The following is an 18,724-nucleotide window of genomic DNA, read 5'->3' as shown; positions in this document are numbered from 1 at the left end:
TGAGACCAGAAAGTCAAAATACAGCATTTATATTGGTTTAATTCCTTAAAAACCAAAATCCTGTAAAAATATCTCTCATAATAATTAATATTAGTCCATTACAAACTGGCATACTGCAAAGTCAAACTTCCTTTCTGGAGTTTTTTAATTCATTCACTTTTAATTCTGTATGGGTTTAATTCATCACTCATCTCATAACATTATGTTTAATTTTTGAGAAGAGCAGTTTTGAATGCAAAAAATTCTCCCTTAGAACAAGTGAAACTTGCCATAGGAGGAATCCTGTATATACCTTAGTCAGTAGGAAAGTATTATTGTTTGTGGATTCTCTTGGCAATGAGAGATCTTGTCTTTTGTCCAGAGCACCCTAAAGATGGAGTAATCATAGGCACATTTGATTGAAGAATCCCAATTACTGTAGAGTAACTAATTTTGTTTGTTTATGGGAGAGTAGCATCTAGAAGCCTTAGTGAAGTTGAGTCCCCATTATGCTTCTTTCTTCTGCAAAATAAAAGGCAATTTGTGTAGCAAAGAGCCTATTGAGTAATAGCAAGTTAAAGTATGTAGGTGAAACAAAGAAGGATAAGAAGAAATACAGTAATATTATAGTGTTAGTAATAATTGTGCAGATCAACTACATATAATAGGCCAATTAGGAGCAGCAATCAGAGTGATAGCCTCTCCTTAAAAGCAGGTGTACCCAAAACATGTTTAAAGCATATATCAACAGGACAGCACTAGGAAAACATCTGTCGCTACCTGGGCTACTGTTCTTTATGAAATGAAAGACATCAAATGCAAGAACCCTTATTATTATGCTACTGAATTTTAAAGAGGAGAAAATGAATGCTAACTACCACTCTATAAGTAGAAAGTATTTTGATAAAACAGAATGATGCTTTAAGCATCAGGAGTGCACTTAGGAAAATACAGTTTTCCCTTTTTAAAAAAGTGAGGGAAAGGTTTGGAGTGAAGTTCTGTTGTTGAAGCAAAGGTGAAAGACCTTAAGATACACTGCAACTTTGTTTGAAGCTTTTATTTTATGTGAGCCATAGCTATGTGAAATGCTTAATAATATTCTTAGGAATATTCTTAAGTATGTTTCACTTCTTTGTGACAGCCTACTTCTAGCTTTTGCCTAACTTTATTTTGTGTAAGAATAAAGTTCAATTAGAAATATTACATGGAGTGAAATGTGTGCCAATAATAACATCTTCTGTCTTTGTAGGATAGCAGACCCTGACCAACCTGTGCTTTGGTTGGACCAAATGCCTGCACGAAGCCTGAGCAGAGGTTTCAATAACCACATTAATTTAATCAGGTACGAGATTTTTCAAAATTTTTCCACACACACTAAGGAACTGGAATTTACTGCTTGTTTGTGGAACCATGTGCTATAATAATCAGTGCATATGTGCTTATTGTTTTGCATCAATATTTATTTTTTATTTTCTAATGGACCATTTGTTTTTCGTGCGCGCTCCTGATTTTCCCTCATGACAATTCCTTTTTCTCCCAGATTTCAAGGGATAAGTAGTACCTGGAAGATGCATATTTTTACATGTTGATTTTAGTTCCCAAATGATCTTAGGTTTATCTTTAAGGTAGAGTTCATCACAGTTTTAATTCTTACAAACACTGCTTCTTGAAGACAGTGGCAGTGATCATGAAACAAAGCAGTTCTGTTACCATCGTTCTTGATTTATAGTAGAACAAAACAGTCCTTGTTTAGTCTCAGGGAATGTCAGATACAGATACAGGTGACAAAAGTAAGTAACCTGACAAGGGTAATAGGTGCACTTTCAAACAAAGGTAAAATTTAAGATTCAACCACTGTTGTACGTTCCATCTTCTCCCATGCTGCAAGACTCAGTATTGCAGTCAAGACAGCGCTACCGCCCAGTAAGTGGTAGAAGTGTGAGAGACTCGATGTGGCAACATCACTGTCAATCACAGGAGCAGAGGGTGTTTGTAAGTAAATACATAAGCAAGATTTCATCTTTTCTTCTTCCCCCCCATTAAATCCTTCATCTGTCATTCTGCTTTTATATCTGTCTCTTCCTTTTTGGGAAAGCATCTGGAAAAGGACGGGGAAAAAATGCCTTCTTGAGAATAATTTTCTGTAGAGAAAAACATTGATAATCTGATGTTCACAAGCAGAAGCTAATGATCATTTCTCCCCATCCTTCCTGCCATTCTACTAGGCTGCCCTTTGCTTTAGGGAGCAGTTACAATGTAGTTTTTAATTCCATGTGAAAATCAGTGTTTGCTCTAAGAATGTGCTGATTTTTGGTCTGTGTTATGCTCAGGCTTCTGTCTTCCTTCAAATTAAATATTACATTTGAGTTCCAAACTGTCCATCTTTGCTGTTGCTGCATTCCTCTTTTTACACCTGAGATCCAGCTGAAATAACAGCAAGCTGTTCTTTGAGACAAGGATGCTTTCCATACTTAATCTGTTTCTATCTGTTCTTAACTTAAATTGGAGAGGAAGAGCTTAATTCCTTTGTGGTCTGAACTTGCAGAAGACAAAGGCATTCACATTGTAAGACTTGATTACCGTGCTGAAATAAGATTGAACATTTAATCTGCAGAAGTGCATCCCTTCTGCAGGATGTCTGTTAGCAACTCTGTTTTTCACTGGCCAAAGTACTTTAATTGCTGGTGTTCTCTGCTGAAAGAAAAACAAAACTCACAATTCTCTGGTCCATTTATTTTGGTGATGCTGCAGAAATTTGAAATAAGCCTTATGAGTACTCAGAGTGGAAGGCCCACAGCTAATTAAACTTTAGTCTCATGGGTTTGGATCAGCCTTGACTTTTGGAGGCCTCATCACCATTTTTATCATACTTTTAATAGCAAATTGATGATTCTCTGCAAGTTACTCTTTTGGGGCTTTTTTTGGAAGGAACAATAGATTTAAGGCAACCTTAGGAGCTGGTCCTACTTAGTACTGGTTGGTGATGACATCCTTTTTAACTCTAGGAATCAGTACCTGTTTGATCACTTTGAATACCTAGTAATAGCTGTTTTTGTTGATTAACTTTCCATAGTAGTGGTTTGTTTCAGCTTTTGAATTCCCTCCTGATGATTTCACATCAGGTGCCAGATAAAAGAAATGAATATATCTACGTAGTAATATGTTTGTTTAAAAAAAATTACTAAGGAAACATGCTTAAGTCCTTTATAGTTTCTAAACAAAAATTTAGTAAAATTATTAAGTAACACGAGATTATGCAGACCTATTCAAGAGGAAAATGGCTGCTAATTGAAAATAATTATAGGCTACAGAACTGTCACTTTTTTGTTGATAATTGAGACCATTTTATGGTCTTTCAGGTGTTTTTCAGGATCACTGCTTTACGATTTGGAAATTGTTCTGAATTCTTCTTAGATTATGGCTATCTGAAAACTAAGTATAACAGATTATCTAGTCTGACAAATGGCATCTCTTTGTGATTATTAAATATGATGAGATATAAAATAAAAATAAAATAAAAAGTGCATCAATAGCAGTAGAGTGATAAGGATAAAATATCAGTCTTCTGTTCTGTATTCCAGTAGTAGATGTACAAAGAGATGGTTAATGGTTTTTGATTTCTTGACTTATTATGGATTCTTCTGACAGTAGCTTAAATAATGCTTAGTAACAATAATATTTTGGCATTCTGACTAAGGACATTATACATTCTCTTGGAAGTATGTATTAAATATGACTACAAGTACTGAGTTTGGTTCCGTGCAGTTCATACTGGTAACTGCAATTTCCTCAGTTGTGCTGATTTCATGTGGTATTGTACATAACTTTTAGTATTTCTACATCATGCATCTGTGTAATTTATTTGACAAAAATGAGGACTGGGTAGCTCTACAGGAGGGGAATAGCGGAAAGCAGGGAGGAATCGCCTATTTTAACTAGTTAGCCACTGAAGGATTTTAGAATTGGAACTTGATTTTGTTGTTCTAGTATTCATGGCAGCTCTAGTCATGCTAAGCTCAAGCTATTTCTAGCTTGTTTGGTATAAACTGTACACAGGTAACTTCTGTGTGCAAAAATACTTGGATTAGATACCCATTAGCATAAACATTTTCTTTACTTAGAATTCTTTGCATTTGCAGTCCAGGATTTTCCTGACAGATGAGTTTTGATATGGAGATACTAGCATTCAATGACTACTGAATTCAAGATCCATTCTCAGAATGGCATAGTGATTGAAGAGAGTCAGAAAACAATTTTGTTTTTTTTTATTTTAATTTGGAGAGCTTTTGTTGAAGGTATGTAAGAGAAGTCTTGTACTTCACTATGCTTGATAGGCTTCCAGGTCCGAGTAGTCTGGAGATTCAACTGTATTGGCTGTCTCTACTAACTTGTGGGTCTATACTGAAGTCAGACTGTGGCTTATTTCTCTTCTGGCAAATGGTGAAACTTGGTAACTTTGATTTACATTAGAGAAAATGTTTTTGAAAACTTGAGCTATTTCCATGGGCAAAACAAGGATTTGGGATCAGTTAAACATTAGTGATATCTTCTGTTTTGAGAAAAAAATAAAAACACTCTGGAACACTGTTACTTTTGAATCTTTGGTAGTTCTCATCAAACAAGAAGACAGTGGGAATAAGCAAAAATAGTGTCTGACCACCCACAAAAGTCTTCTCCGGTGCCACTGCTTCTAGATAGCTTTACAGACAGGTCTGATTTGGATGCATTTTCCAAGATGCAACTAAAGGAAAATCCAGTTCCTCGTTCTGATGTGCTTCTGCCTGTTGTACAGATACTTTAAAAACAAATGGAAAATGATGGGACGTACAACAAGGGCAAATAATGTACAGAAACTTATCTTTGTCCTTCCTCTTTTCTTTCCCTCCCTGCCTCCCTTTACTTTGTGCAGATATGTATGTATTCTAATTCTGTTCAGTTTTTAAAGAGTAATTCTGCCATTACTGTGAGAGTAGACCTACTGAAGTGTGAGATGGTGGAGTGAGTCATTAGGGAGTTAAACTGCCAAAATCACCTAGAGTGAATAAAAGCCAAGTGTATACACTTTCCTGTGATTCACCTTCCTGTGATTGACAGTGGTCTTGCTTCCTCAGAGAGCGATAACATTTGCTTTATAAAATCTTGTTTTGTAGACTGGGAGAAGAGGAAGGACTCCTACAAATGCAATAATGGTATGTAATTTTTCCTCTCAGAGTGGTTAGTATCCTAGCAGGGTTTTACCTAGTTTTTATTTATATTTTTTTCATAGTGTTCTGTGGGGGAAAATGAATTTATTTTGTTCTCTTCCTTCAGCAGTTAGTACTCCTAACTGTTAGGAGTCAAAGCAGAATTAATTCAATATGTAGAGGTTCAGATGAATAAAGAAAACTGTACGTGGACTATCAGAGTGCCACATGTCTTGGCAAATATGTGCACTGGGGAGTTGTTGGCTCTCAGAGTAAGTCAGTATGCACACTAATAGTTCTCTCTTAGTTCTTCAATTTCTACTAGTCTAAAAGTCTGAGGATTATCTTTTTAAGAATTGATAATTATCATATAGGTAATGGATATGCAGAAAATAAGAAAATACCTGTGAAATACAGTTTGTCTGAGAATAGTTCCAATGATACGTGAGTTTTTGCAAGTTCATCTTAGAATCTACATTCAAAATTGGAGATGAACAATTGCCACTTCATAGACACCTCTAGTCCTTTTCTTTCATCTAAAAGCATATGTGGATAAAATTCTGTCAGACTTCTAATGAATAATGTTTGTATCTTATTCTGAAATACAGGACTTGAAACTGTTTTGTTTTGTAGGGGACAGGTGATTAACATGCGGTACTTGGAGTACTTTGAGAAAATTCTTCATTTTATCAAAGATAGGATCCTTGTTTATCATGGGTAATTTAATGATTTATTTATTTATAATCTTCCCTCTCCCCACGTCTACTGCTTCACTCCCTTGGTGATACTGATTTGAAATTTACATAATATTCATTTCAGAAAGTCTGAAAGATATTTTCTTAATTCTGCTGCCTTCTAGTTTTCTTACTGCCTGTAACTGTTGTATTTCTGAATGGAAATGCAAATCCTATTATTTGCCATTTAAACTAATAGGAAAATTATTGTCATTACAGTATTCTTATTATTAAAAAATTCGTTGAATTTGTTCCTGTTGTTTTGGCCTGAGTAGGTCTCAATTCTTTCTAAAAATGATTTCTTCAAGATGTCATGTTCCCTCTAGGTAGAACAGAATACAATTTCTCTAATTATAGAGAATAATATCTTGAACAGTAGAGTGATAAATCCCACCTTTGTGAATGAGGAGAAGGGATTATGGAACGTATGAATGGTTATTTTATATGAAAGTGGTGTTTGGCAAGTAGTTTTGAAGGAACAGGGAATCTTTACAACTTGTTACACAAATGGGTTGTAGACTTTACAACCATCTTCTGCTCCAGAGCAGAATCTCAAACAGAAGAGGTGACTAAAGATTCTAAAATCATTATTGTTATCTGTTGCAAACTTTGATCACTTTTAATGAGTAAAATATTTTCATAACCCATAGCTCATTTGTGGCAACAATGTTCTGATAAATTTAACAATTAAGAAACTCTTATGTCTTCTAATTTTCCTTTGGCCTGATAATTTTTGTTAAATATAGAGTTCTATTGTTCAGTTTGATTTACTATGTAAAGATTGAAAATGAAAGTGCAAAGAAGTCTTAAAACTGTTTCAGATTCAGAACACTTAGAACAACCCCTTTGCCCACTCAACCAAGCAAACTTAGTTCCACGCTTCAGAGTGACCAACAGCAAAAAAATAAGATAAATTTGAAGTATGTTACTGAAGTCTGAAACTGGAAAAAAAGAAACAGAGGTGATCTGGGATGGAGAGGTTTTGTTTTGTTATTTAAAAAAGGTGCTAGAATAAATGAGCATGTGGCCAAGTATGAAGGAACTCCTTTTCAGAAAATAAATTGTTTTCAATAACTCATTTGTTAGCTAATTAGATTAAAGAAGTGGATTTTCAAAAATGTTAAAGAGTTCAACTACTGCAATTCTATATTTAGTTATTTCTTTTTCTAGTGCTAATAATCCAAAAGGACTAATGGAGGTTCGGGAAGCTTTGGAAAAAGTACATAAAGTAGAAGATCTTCTGCCAATAATGAAGGTAAATTGAAGAAAACATATAAAAATATGCTGAAAATAATGCAGTTTATTCTGGGGTATATCCAGTTCACCAGAATGTAACAATTGTGTAAAGCTTAAAATGAACAATTTGAAATACTAACTCAAGTTATTTCAAATCTACATATATAGAGCGTGACCTTCCCTTTGGTAAATACATGTGTGGTGTATATTTGAAAGGCTTGGTCTAGTTATGGTAACTACAGACAAACAAGGGGCTGAATAAAATTCTTTGAAACCAGCCCTTTCAGCCAGAAAAGTCTGTGATCAGATCTGCTGTAATGAGCACACAGTGTGTGTGTGTGTGTGTGTGTGTGTGTACAGTATGGAGGAAAAAAATTGAAAATGTGTCTGAAGGATAAGGAAACATGCAAGCTCTTGTGTTAGCATCATTTGTCAGCACGTGGTGGAGGCTGGCAGAGGGGAGCACAGGGGAGTGGCTGCCCTTAGCTGACTGATCATCAACCTGAAATTGTGCTTTGCATTTTTGTGCTCTGGAATAAGGAGCTGTTGTAATCTGCAGTTTTTCTACTTGCTACTGGTGGTCCCTGTGTAACAGCTGTGGATCATGAAACATACCAAATGTGTTAAATACTCTCATCTCAAACAGTGAGGCTTAAGCTAGGTTTGAGTCAGAGGTTTTATCCCAAATTAATCTAGCATGACCAATAAGTAAGCATTGAACAAAACTTCGTTTAGAATAGAATAAAATTTGGGAAGGAGTAGTCATTCTAAATGGAGACAAACCCATAACTTCCTTGTCAGTATGTCTGCACTGTGGTTTCATTCATAGATCATAGATACCAAGCTATCTCTAAGCAAAACTGATTGATTGCCATAGAACAGCTATTGTATGATGCATTTACCTTGCTACTGCTGATGCACTGTCTGGTTTTGACTTTGCTTGCTGTACCACTTGCTTGTGCACTGTAAGTAACTTTACAGAAGCTGCGTGACTCAACCTCTGAATTTTTCTATGGGGTGTTTTTCATAGGTATTACTGACAAATGAATATGCAAACAGAGCCACACAGTATGCCTCTTATGGCTACTGTAGAATCACAGACCAGAAAAGAAAATTGCTATTAGTGGAGTTAAAAGTGCAGATTACTCCAAAACAATGAAGAAAATGTTGTCTAAACATAGTGGACTATATTTGGCTTGGCTTGAAATACATGTTTCTAAGTACTGGCAGCAAGTATTTTTCCTGGTTTTCATAACCTGTACGTTTTGTCTGGTTTAACTCAACTGTATCCTGTTCTGAATTGTATCTAAGCAGAATGCTCTTTCTCATTAGAGGCTTTTAGATTTGTTTCTTTAAAATAAATGTAGATTCTCTTTAAACATAACATCCCAGATCATAAGTTCTATTTTAAAGTAAATAATTTGTCGTAGTAATTAATTCAATGCTATTGCACAATAGTCACTATTAGGGCCTGTATAAAATGAATGCCTGCTAATACTGTCACAGTTTGGTTATTTGGATAGCTGGGGAATGTTGTATGTCAAAAGCTTTTGGCTTTAGTTAAATAGAGTTTTGCACGGTTTATACAACTCTGGCTACAGTATTACAGCTAGATCATGCAGCTTTGTGAAATTCTTAAACTCTGATATTTTTCCTTCTGTTGAGGATAAACGCTAATTGAAATTGAATCACAGTTAAGAAGTTGCTGTGAGCTGTATTCTGGAATCCATGCTTAAAGCTAACACATCTGCTTCTTGGTATAAACAGAGTAAGCAGATTCTCACATTTCTGCTTTTGCATTTACATTGTTACACTAAATGGTTACTGTCAACACGCAACCTGGGAAAATTTTGAGCTTTTGAAGCTGCTGCATACATTTGCTTTTCGAAGATGATACAATTGTATATGCTATATGGTTAAATTTGAATGGTAATATGCCTGATTCAGAACTTCAGGTTTCCATTGAGGTAGAAGAAAAAAATGAATGAAATAATGTAGTTAACAGTAACTCTGTACTGTTCATCCAGCTTGTTCACTTTCCAGTTTCAGGTGTTTCAGAACAATAGAGGCAGGCTCTTTGCATTCACCCTATAATTACTTTCTTTTCCTTTTGAAAGCAGTTTAATAGTAAGACAAGAGATGGGTTCACTGTGAACACTAAAGTCCCCAGTCTCAAGGATCAAGGGAAAGAATATGATGGATTCACAATTACAATAACAGGAGATAAGTATGTTTATTATTTTCAGGGGCTTAAGTGCATTAAGTAATGATGAAGTATTGGCAATTAATCTTCTCAAATGCCATTTCTACTTGTATAAAGTGGTTTTTGTTTTTTTTAGTGGTGACATTCTTGTCACCACTTGTTTATTTCAGTGCTTCTGTTTCCTATCATGTTCCCTTACAAAGAGAGAATATGGATGCTATTTCTGGAGTTCATCCTGTTGGGATAATTCTCTAACAGATAGCATATAAATGAAAGGAGTCTCCAATATTCTTCCTACAGTTTAAAATACCAAAAGGAGGAAAAGACTTGGTCTTTATCCATACCAAAGTACTTTTCTTGTTATAAGCCTTCGTCTGTTATGAAGCTGGAAAGAGAATGAAAAAGACTTCTGTTTGGATTTTGGCCTTTTCATTTTATGTGTTCTTTCAGATGTTTACTGATTCTGTATCTGCACTTACCAATTTGAGCTATGTCATATGATCAGATGGGACTTTGGGCTGCTCTTTGAGTGAGATAGCAAATTTCTCACTTTATGGATTCCAGCTCTTTATCTTCTCCAAGAGCACTAGTCGGAGTCTAATTAAGACAAACCAGAAACCCCTCCAGCTACCAATCAAAGTTTGACTAAAGTTGACTAAAATTCTTACCTTTTAGTTTATTGATTATTATGGGCTTTTAAATTCTATGCTTGGGAATTTCCCCAAAACATGTGTGCTTTTAATGTGAGGCGCAGATTTTGAACTTCTCTTTTGAAGTGTAAATGTGTCTATTGGTTTTTAATTTTACATTCTATGTCATACATCTGTATGCAGTGAAATGATGCAAAATATCTTTATTTTAGAAAAATATTTTGGTATCAGCAAATTGATACAGAGTCTTACTCTGCACACATTTTCTTCCATGTTAATGGTTTGTGATCCGTACTTTGTAATTACACTTTTATACCAAAGCAAGTCATATTTGATGAATTTAAGTTAACTATATTTTACATTCCCGAGGCCAAAAAGATATTTTTAAATTAGATTACAATCTTATATATGACAAACTTGCAGCATGGCAACATGTTTTTAGATTCAAGTGGGTTTTTTTATTTGCTGTAGGAAAATGAAGCTAATCCACATAATCTCCTGCTTAAAGGAAAAAAAGAAAATGTTTATGATGTGGTATTTAACTGCTGTGCATTTGTTACTTAGCCTGAGAATGTAAAAAATAAATAAATAAATAAATAAATAAAAAAATTACCTGCTCTTCTGTTTCTCTGCTTGGTAGAGTTGGAAACATATTATTTTCAGTTGAAACTCAGACAACAGAAGAAAGAACACAGCTGTATCACGCAGAAATAGACGCGCTATATAAGGATCTAACAGCTAAAGGAAAAATCTTAATTCTTTCTGCAGAGCTGGGGGTAAGCTTGTTTTAGTGACAATTGTGAGTTCCTTGACAAAATTCTATTATGTCTTTGTACCTTGTGTTTAACAGTCAATGGCTTAATGCTTTCTGACAGAGATCTTCAGTAATAAAATTGACTGCTTGTTTAAACCTAGTTACGTCAAATAATATAAAAAGTTGCCATAATTCCATCTGCTAATGAAATCTGCTCTGCTTTGCTGCAGTAATTGGAGAAAGTCTAAACAAGCTCTTGATATCACAGTGTGCTCTGCTATAGAAGTGCTAGATGTTTTTCCTCCTTTTTTTGTTTGCATGAGTTTGTGGTTGTCGTTTCACTGATAAGCACTGCTTAAGATCACACAAAGATTTGGTTTATAGTGTCTGGATGCACGATGAGAAGTAACATGAACACAATTTTAGTGTTGTCTTTTTTTTTTTTTTCCACGTATTCCTGTTCATTTCTGTTGTACTAAGAACCCAACTGTACTTGAGCCTGTGTTTTGCACTTTTCATCCTTTCACACAGTATAGATTAACTGTTTCACCTAAATATTTGGATTCTGTGTTGAGGGACATGGTCTAGTGAGTACTTTCGGTGATAGGTGGATGGTTGGACTGGATGATCTTGAAGGTCTTCGCCAACCTTGGTGATTCTGTAATATAAAATGCATAACTGCATCTTACTTTTTTATACTAGTTGAAATTCAGCTTGATATTTTACACATTTAAAATGGTTATTCGTAAAATAAGTGCTGATTTTCCAATATGTGCTTAGATATATGGTAACATCTGGATATTAAGCCATCTTTATTTTTTGCCTTTGCTTAGGAAGCAGATGCTGTGTGCAATTTGATCCTGTCATTAGTTTATTACTTCTATAATTTAATGCCACTTTCAAGAGGATCAAGGTTAGTGATTGTCTTTATCGCGTTTGTTTTCTTGGATACACTCTATAAAATGTCCACATGTATGGTATCATAACTACAGTTTTTTTCACTGTCTAAAAAAATTAGTAATCTCTGAGTTAAGCTGTCTGACCTGTACTGTTCCTCATTTTATGCTGCCGTGGTGATGAGCACTGATTTTGTACTGTTTTAAACGTTAGTTTGTAATTGCTGATAGTAACTGTTCATGGTCATACATATATAGAAAAAGATGAACAGTCAGTATTTATGGCCTTTAGTTCATGAATTGAAAAGTGTTATTTTTAAGTTGTCACATTTGGGTTCCGAATCCATATTGTGTTATACTGCTCAAATTTGACTCAAAAAGCTTCACTGAAAGACATATTTTAGATGAGATACAATTTGGTATAACTTATTTTGTGAAGACACACTGCAAATATTATTTTAGGTTAACGGGGTTGTTTTTGCAGCTGTTAGAATTACCAAATGAAACTATTATATTTCACAGACCTCTGCAACTGAAATTCTAATTTAATGCCAACCTGTCTACATCTAAGACTACTGTTAATCTCTTTTCCAGTTGTTTCAAGTTTACTAATAAACTTATTTCAGTAGAAAATAAATAATCAAGAGAGTTTCATTTCTGTAACTAGCCTTTAATTTTCTTACTGAGTGAAAAAATTAATATAAATTGTTTAGGTTTCACAATTAAAAAAATATATATATATATATTGAACAGATGGAATAAGGGGATTTCTTTCTGTTCTGTGGTGTCTCCTGCCTGGTTCATAAACTCATTTCGGCTATGGCTAAGCTTCTTGGAAACAGGAGTTTGCTTTGTATTCAGCTCCATAGAGTTTTAAGAACTACCAAACCTGAAATTATAATTCTGACTACTATGGAAAACAGTGTTCTTCAGTAGTTAAACTCCATACTATGATAGCTTTATATTAATGCTGTATGAAAGTAACAGTGATTTCACTTTGTGTGTTGCACTTTATTTTTTCTTTTTATAAAATAGCTAGCATGTAATTTTATGAACCATCTGCGAAACAACACTATATTCTTTTTTTGTATGTGTAGTCTAAAGTAATGCTATTTAAATGCTGTTATTTACTGTAACGCTATGGAGAGACTTTTACTGTGGGTATTGTTTGTTTGTTTTAGTGTGATAGCTTATTCAGTGATCATGGGAGCTCTAATGGCAAGTGGAAAGGAGGTATCAGGAAAAATCCCTAAAGGAAAGGTAAGTATCAAGGCCTTGGGAAAGGATGTGAATTTGAGGAAGGAGCTGTGAGAATGAACTGAAGTTGCATATTTATGTACTGGAGAAGAGATGGCGGCTTACAGTGGTGTCTTCCAGCCTGAGAGAGCAAAAAAGACTTAGAAATAATATATGCAGTGCTTCTGGTTAGTCAAATTGCAGCAGATTGTGTCCCATAATAATCACATGTTTCTAACGGAAGCAATTCTCCTGTGCTGCACTGCTTTTTCCAGCTTTGTTTGAACTGAGCTCTGAGAACACTTTGGTAGACTGGGTGGCTTTTCTGGACACGTGGCAAAAATTTTCAGCACCCAGTGTATCTGTGAGCACTTTAGGCAAGCAGAAATGTATTTGCAACTTCTTGTAATACCTCCTTCACCTCTGTATTCTGCTTAATACAAAATGTCCTTGTTTTTAAGTGTCTACTTTAAATACTATACCATCTTGCTCAGTTTATTCCCTTTGTTTATTAAATTGTTTGTCTGTTAGCTGTATTACCTCCTCAGCATGAAAGAAATGAGAGCACATCTGTCTCTTTAATGTATTATCAAAAAATCATCAGAATTCCAGTCAGAATCAATGTTGAAGAAAATATCCTGTGTGGATAACTGAAAAGAGAGTTGCTTTCCCTTCTGTTTTAGAAAGTCCTGAAAACAATGAGATCTGTCCTTTCAGTACAATGAGTTTAAAAGGCTGATAAGATCAACAAATACAAAAAGAAACAAACAAGGCCATGAAGAGAATGTAATTGTATTCCTAGTAGCTTGCAAGTGCATATTAAAAAAAAATAAAAATAAAAATCTATCTTTTCATGCAATATCAGCCTGCTTTGAAGACAAAGATGCCCAGTTATCAGGAGTTCTGTTATTTCCTAGCAGAAAGTTCTGTCAGTAGCTACAGCCACATATTACTTGTGGTGGTGGAACGCTCAAACCTGCAGACAGCTTTAGTGCCTGCACTAGGCATGCAAACTTACTTCCAAATTGTTCGATGGTGAGAGAGAAGCTGATCTGGGCACAGATAACTTAATAAGCTTCTGTCCCACCAGCAGTAGAGGTAACATTCTTCCAGAACTCTTCCTTGAATTCAGCCAAAGTTCACTAAACCACAAATGTTTCAACTTAAATTTTCAGTATTAATGAACCAATGTGTTTTGAACACTGTTTTACTGAAAACTTATTAGCTGTAAATATGAAGTTTCCCATAGTTCTTCTGTGTATAGTTAAACTTGTCTGAAAACTCACTGTGGAAAGAAATAATACAGAACATCTTGGAAGTTCAGAATAAATTTGCCATTCCTATGACACAGTATTTTGTGGAATACAGTATGTGGAAATGAGAAATATCCTGGTATTAATGGTTAATTGGATGCTGTAATGAAGGGGTAAAGACAGTATTTTCCAGCACTGACTCAATAGCAAAGACATCTTGCTAAGACATAATAAAATAAGTAAACTGGATTTAGTCACAAAAAGAAGGGTACATATTTTAAAGTTGAATTTGTATATTACAGATATTCAAGGATAAACTTCCTGGAATTAGAGAACTTGAAATTTCTCCCATTTCTTAAGATCTTTTTAATTTTGTTGCGTTTTCAGCTTGTTGACTTTGAAGCAATGACAGCACCTGGATCTGAAGCTTTTAGCAAAATAGCAAGGAGTTGGATGAATCTGAAAAGGTAAATCTTTTTGTTCAGATGAGGAGAATGAGGGTGGAGAAGTAAAATATATGGAACTTTGTAGGTCAACTTTAAGCTCGTACTAAAAGAAGTGACTGAGACATGATGAGTTTAGTAAATGACTCTTTTTACTCTTATCAAATCCTAATTTATAAAGACATTTCTAGTTTAACAGAGTAGAAGTCTAGAGAGAATCATCATGTGTTAGTCTCTGAGAAAATTTGTTGACTAAATATTTTCTTTGTTTTGTCCTGTGGTCTAATTTCCCTTTTTTCTGTTTTTGTTATTAATGACTCTTGTGACTGAGTGAATAAAACAAGTGAAAAAATGCAACTCTTTGCATTATTATGGATCTCTTCAAACTATACATTGAAAGTGGTGCTCTTATTCATTAGTACTATTTTAATTTGGAGTAAAGGTATTCTCAAAGTAAATGGAAGTTTTGATTCTAGAGAATTGCATTAATATAACTGTGACTTCAGCATAATGCTTACAAATTTTGGTTTTCTAATGAATAGATTTTTGAATATTGAACACTTTAATTCCTTGTCAGTACTGCAAGATCGTTGCATTTGATCTGTCTCTTAGTAGTTATTCCCTGAACAAAATCTTAAAAATGGGGTCAGAGACCAAAAAAAACCAACAGCAAAACAGTTTTAGTGTCCTTCAGGTCAGGGTCAAAGCACTTCAGTGGTGCTGAGAGAACTGACCAATGTCCTTAGAAGGCTGTCTGTAATCTCTGAGAGTTTGTACAGATCAGAGGATGTCTGTGGTGACCAAATGAAAGGAAGCCTGTCTTCAAAAGGTCTGAAGGACCATTCAGAGAAACTAGAGGCTCGTCAGCCATGCTTTAGTTGCTAAGTCAGTCATGAGGTCTTTCCTCTGGCAACGCATTTCAGGCTATGTGAGAGTCCATACTGGCTGCTTTTTAAGATAGGGTGATGAACATGTTGCTTTCTGTGGTAGAACTGCTACATTTGTGGATGGGAAGAGAGCAACTGATGTTTGTTTTGACTTCAGCAAGGTATTTGATACTACCTCCCACAATATTATTGTACAAAGATAGCTGTCTGGATTTCAGCTGGGACTGAACTGTTTTCTTCAGAGTGTTTGGTATGATGCTCTGTTTTGGTTATAGGAGAAAAACAGTGTTGATAGCATACCGATGTTTATAATTTCTGATAAGCAGTGTTGTACAGAGCCAAGGTTATTCTCAGCAAAGGGCCTAAGGAGCTGGGAGAGAACAGAATTAGGACAGCTCACTTAAATTGGCCAAAGGGATGTTCCATATCAGTTGATGTCAAGTGGAAGGATTTTTCAAGAGAGTGGGAGTTCGTCTCGCTCTTTCCTACTGCTTGGGGGCTAGCTGAGCACTGGTCAGGGGATGGTGAGCAATTACTTGTGCATCACTTGTTATATGCATTCATATATATATGTAGTCATAACTATTTTCCTTTTCTTGATCTTAGTAAATAGATTTAAGTCATGAGTTCTAGTTTGTTGTTTTTTGTTTTTTTTTTTTCTCCATCCCACTGGGAAGAGGAGGAAGTGAACAAACTTCTGCATGTTGCTTAGACACTTGCTGGGTTAAACAGCAGCAATAGCTCATAACTAGTCCATTCATCCAGACCATTGGTGGAGAGCAATTTGGATGATCAGATTCAAAGAGTAGTTAATGAGTAGGGCTTTGCCTGTAACCTAGTAACAAATGCACCACTGCAGTGAGCTATCTTGAGACAGACCTGGAAGAAGCGATGGAACGAATGGAGTTCTTGCTTGTGGGCTTAGGAGTTTGATGTCCAGTGGTCTCCCCAGTTTGGTGTCCAGCTGACATGCTTGAGAACAGGGCTGGATCTGGAGGATGTAGATAAGCTGCAGGAACGGGCCAGCAGGAGCCTTATAAAGGTCAACAAAGACATGCAATGCCCTGTCCCCGGAGAGGAAGAATCCCATTCAGCAGTACAGTCTGGCAAGCAACTTGGTGGAAAGAGACCTGTATGCTTTTGTAGACAGCAAAAAAACCATGAGCAGGCAGCATATCCTGGGTACAGAGAAGGCCAGTAGCATCCTGGGCTTTGTTAACAGGAGAGAAGCCCATAGATTGAAAGAGATGATAATCATTCTCTGTTCAGCACTTTAGATCACACCTAGGACTCTGTGTCCAACTTTGGGGCTGCTAGTACAGTAAAGACAATGATTAACTGGAGTGAGTTCAGCAGAGGGCCACCAAGATGGCAAGGCCATATCTCAACAGCAGGAAGTTGATCTTGTTCAGCTTGGAGAAGAGAAGGCTTAGATCTAACAACAGCTTTCTGATACTTATTAGGAGTATAAGAGCAGTGCTTGGTAGGAGGATAAAAAGGAACATACATGAGTTGAAACAAGGTTCAGATTGAGCATAATCTTTTCACCCTGAAGGTAATCAAGTAGTGGAGCAGGCTGCCCAGAGAGACTGTGCAGTCTCCATCCCTGGAGATTTTCAAGACCTGACAGGATAGAGCCCCAGGCAGCCTGTGCTGTCTTTGCAATTGACCTTGCTTTGAGTGGGATGTTGGATCACAAGTCTCTGAGCTACTGTGTGATCCTGAGAGCCTATAGAACTCCACAGCTCTGTGTTAGTGCTAAATATTTCATAGTGCTTAATGTTATTTAACTTCATCTGTAGCTCTTGGTTTAAATTTCGCTAGACTATAAAATGTATTAGTAAAGGAAGGATGCTGTTAAGAAGACTCAAATCTGACTTTATCAGACATGAGTTAAAATTCTACATATAAATGCAGTCAAATTCAGCTTTCATTAAGGAGTGATATTTTTAAACTAATGTAGCAAATTGCAGTTGATGTTTCTTTAACAGTTGTGGGTTTTTGCTAAAAGTAGTCTGTGCAAATATTGTGACTTGGTTGTCTTAGAAATACAAAATGTTTATGGTTCTCACTTCTTTTTTTTCTTTTTCTGTAAATTCCCTATTTTATATACTCAACCTCTTTAAATCTAACGTTGACATATCTTCATAAGGGGAACTTTCCTCTCTGGACCACAGTCAGCTAGCTAATGCTATTCCAACCAAATCAAGAGCCTGCTGACCACCAGCAACTCTATCTTCTCATGACCCCTCACTTCAAGAGGTGCTCTCACTAAATAGAATGAAAATAATCACTAAATAAAAAAGCCTTTCAAAATGGCAGAACTTAAAGCAGATTCTTATAGCTTGAAGTCTTCAAGACTTCCTTATTTTATGCACTATTATTTCTATACCACAGACAAATTAGCTACTCAGGATAATTGCCTTCACATTATTACTTCATGTTCTTTAAGTTGTGGTTCTAAGATATTTTTTTTCAGCATCAAACAAAGCCAGCTTTTAGCATTTTCTTCTCTCTGGCTCATTCCTCACTCATCTCTCAGTTGAGAAAGGAAAACCTGTGCTATGAAACAGCCTCAGTTACAGATAACCCTGCCAAAACCACAATTTAAAACAGATCAGTTCCCTGATCTGATTTGCTATGGGATCTCACCGATTATTTCAACAGTACAGCTGAGAGGGTTGGAAACAGGTTCTTAACTTCAAATCCCAAATTTGTTGAAGTGGATGAGCAGAAATGTAAGCCAATATGTTAGCTTCCAGGTAAATAATTCCTAATTTAGAGTAAATGAATAATTGTCTTTTTTTTTTTCCTCTTTCAGTATTTCACCTTCTTACAAGAGCCTACCGTCAGTATCAGAGACCTTTCCAACCCTGAGAACGATGATTGAAGTGCTAAATACAGACTCCTCTCAGTGTCTAAAAAAAACTGTTGTTGTGGTGTAATTTATACAAATAAAAAGCCAAAGTATACTGCTTCTTAATTTATTTTAAAAGGGAAAACATGTTCAAACTGGGTTTATTACTTACAGTTTTTATGGTAAATAGAGTATGTGAACTTATTTGAGTAAATATCACTACAAAAAGGAATATTTGTGACCAGTAGAATTAAAAAGAAAAGAAAAAAAAAAAAGAACAGTTCACTTCTTGTATTCTGACATACCCTAACAGGGAATGCAGCTGTCCAAGGGCCAAAATGAAGAGCAATAAGAAATTCCCATCTCAGTTATGTTCTAGACATTCTGCAGGTGAAGATTTTACTTTTTTTTTT

At 35.5% G+C, this 18,724-nt stretch overlaps 1 protein-coding gene across 2 annotated transcripts in view; it reads left to right on the top strand.

Annotated features, from left to right (window-relative positions):
- TTC13 (tetratricopeptide repeat domain 13) overlaps positions 1-18,426 on the top strand; it is a 37,493-nt gene extending 19,067 nt beyond the window's left edge. Inside the window, exons 15-23 of one of the 2 annotated variants that reach the window (XM_010707029.3) lie at positions 1,229-1,321; positions 5,796-5,879; positions 7,067-7,151; positions 9,253-9,359; positions 10,626-10,761; positions 11,573-11,652; positions 12,817-12,895; positions 14,512-14,591; positions 18,276-18,426. In XM_010707029.3, coding sequence (XP_010705331.1) covers positions 1,229-1,321; positions 5,796-5,879; positions 7,067-7,151; positions 9,253-9,359; positions 10,626-10,761; positions 11,573-11,652; positions 12,817-12,895; positions 14,512-14,591; positions 18,276-18,399 — 868 coding nt within the window. In that variant the 3' untranslated portion in view covers positions 18,400-18,426. Of the gene's footprint in view, positions 1-1,228; positions 1,322-5,795; positions 5,880-7,066; positions 7,152-9,249; positions 9,360-10,625; positions 10,762-11,572; positions 11,653-12,816; positions 12,896-14,511; positions 14,592-18,275 lie in introns of both variants that reach the window. The other variant, XM_010707028.2, reaches the window with a different exon arrangement.
- The last annotated feature ends 298 nt before the right edge of the window (positions 18,427-18,724 follow it).

The sequence above is a fragment of the Meleagris gallopavo genome, chromosome 2, assembly GCF_000146605.3.
Source record: "Meleagris gallopavo isolate NT-WF06-2002-E0010 breed Aviagen turkey brand Nicholas breeding stock chromosome 2, Turkey_5.1, whole genome shotgun sequence".
NCBI classification, from domain to species: domain Eukaryota; kingdom Metazoa; phylum Chordata; class Aves; order Galliformes; family Phasianidae; genus Meleagris; species Meleagris gallopavo.
This window is presented reverse-complemented; position numbering and strand designations above follow the sequence as displayed.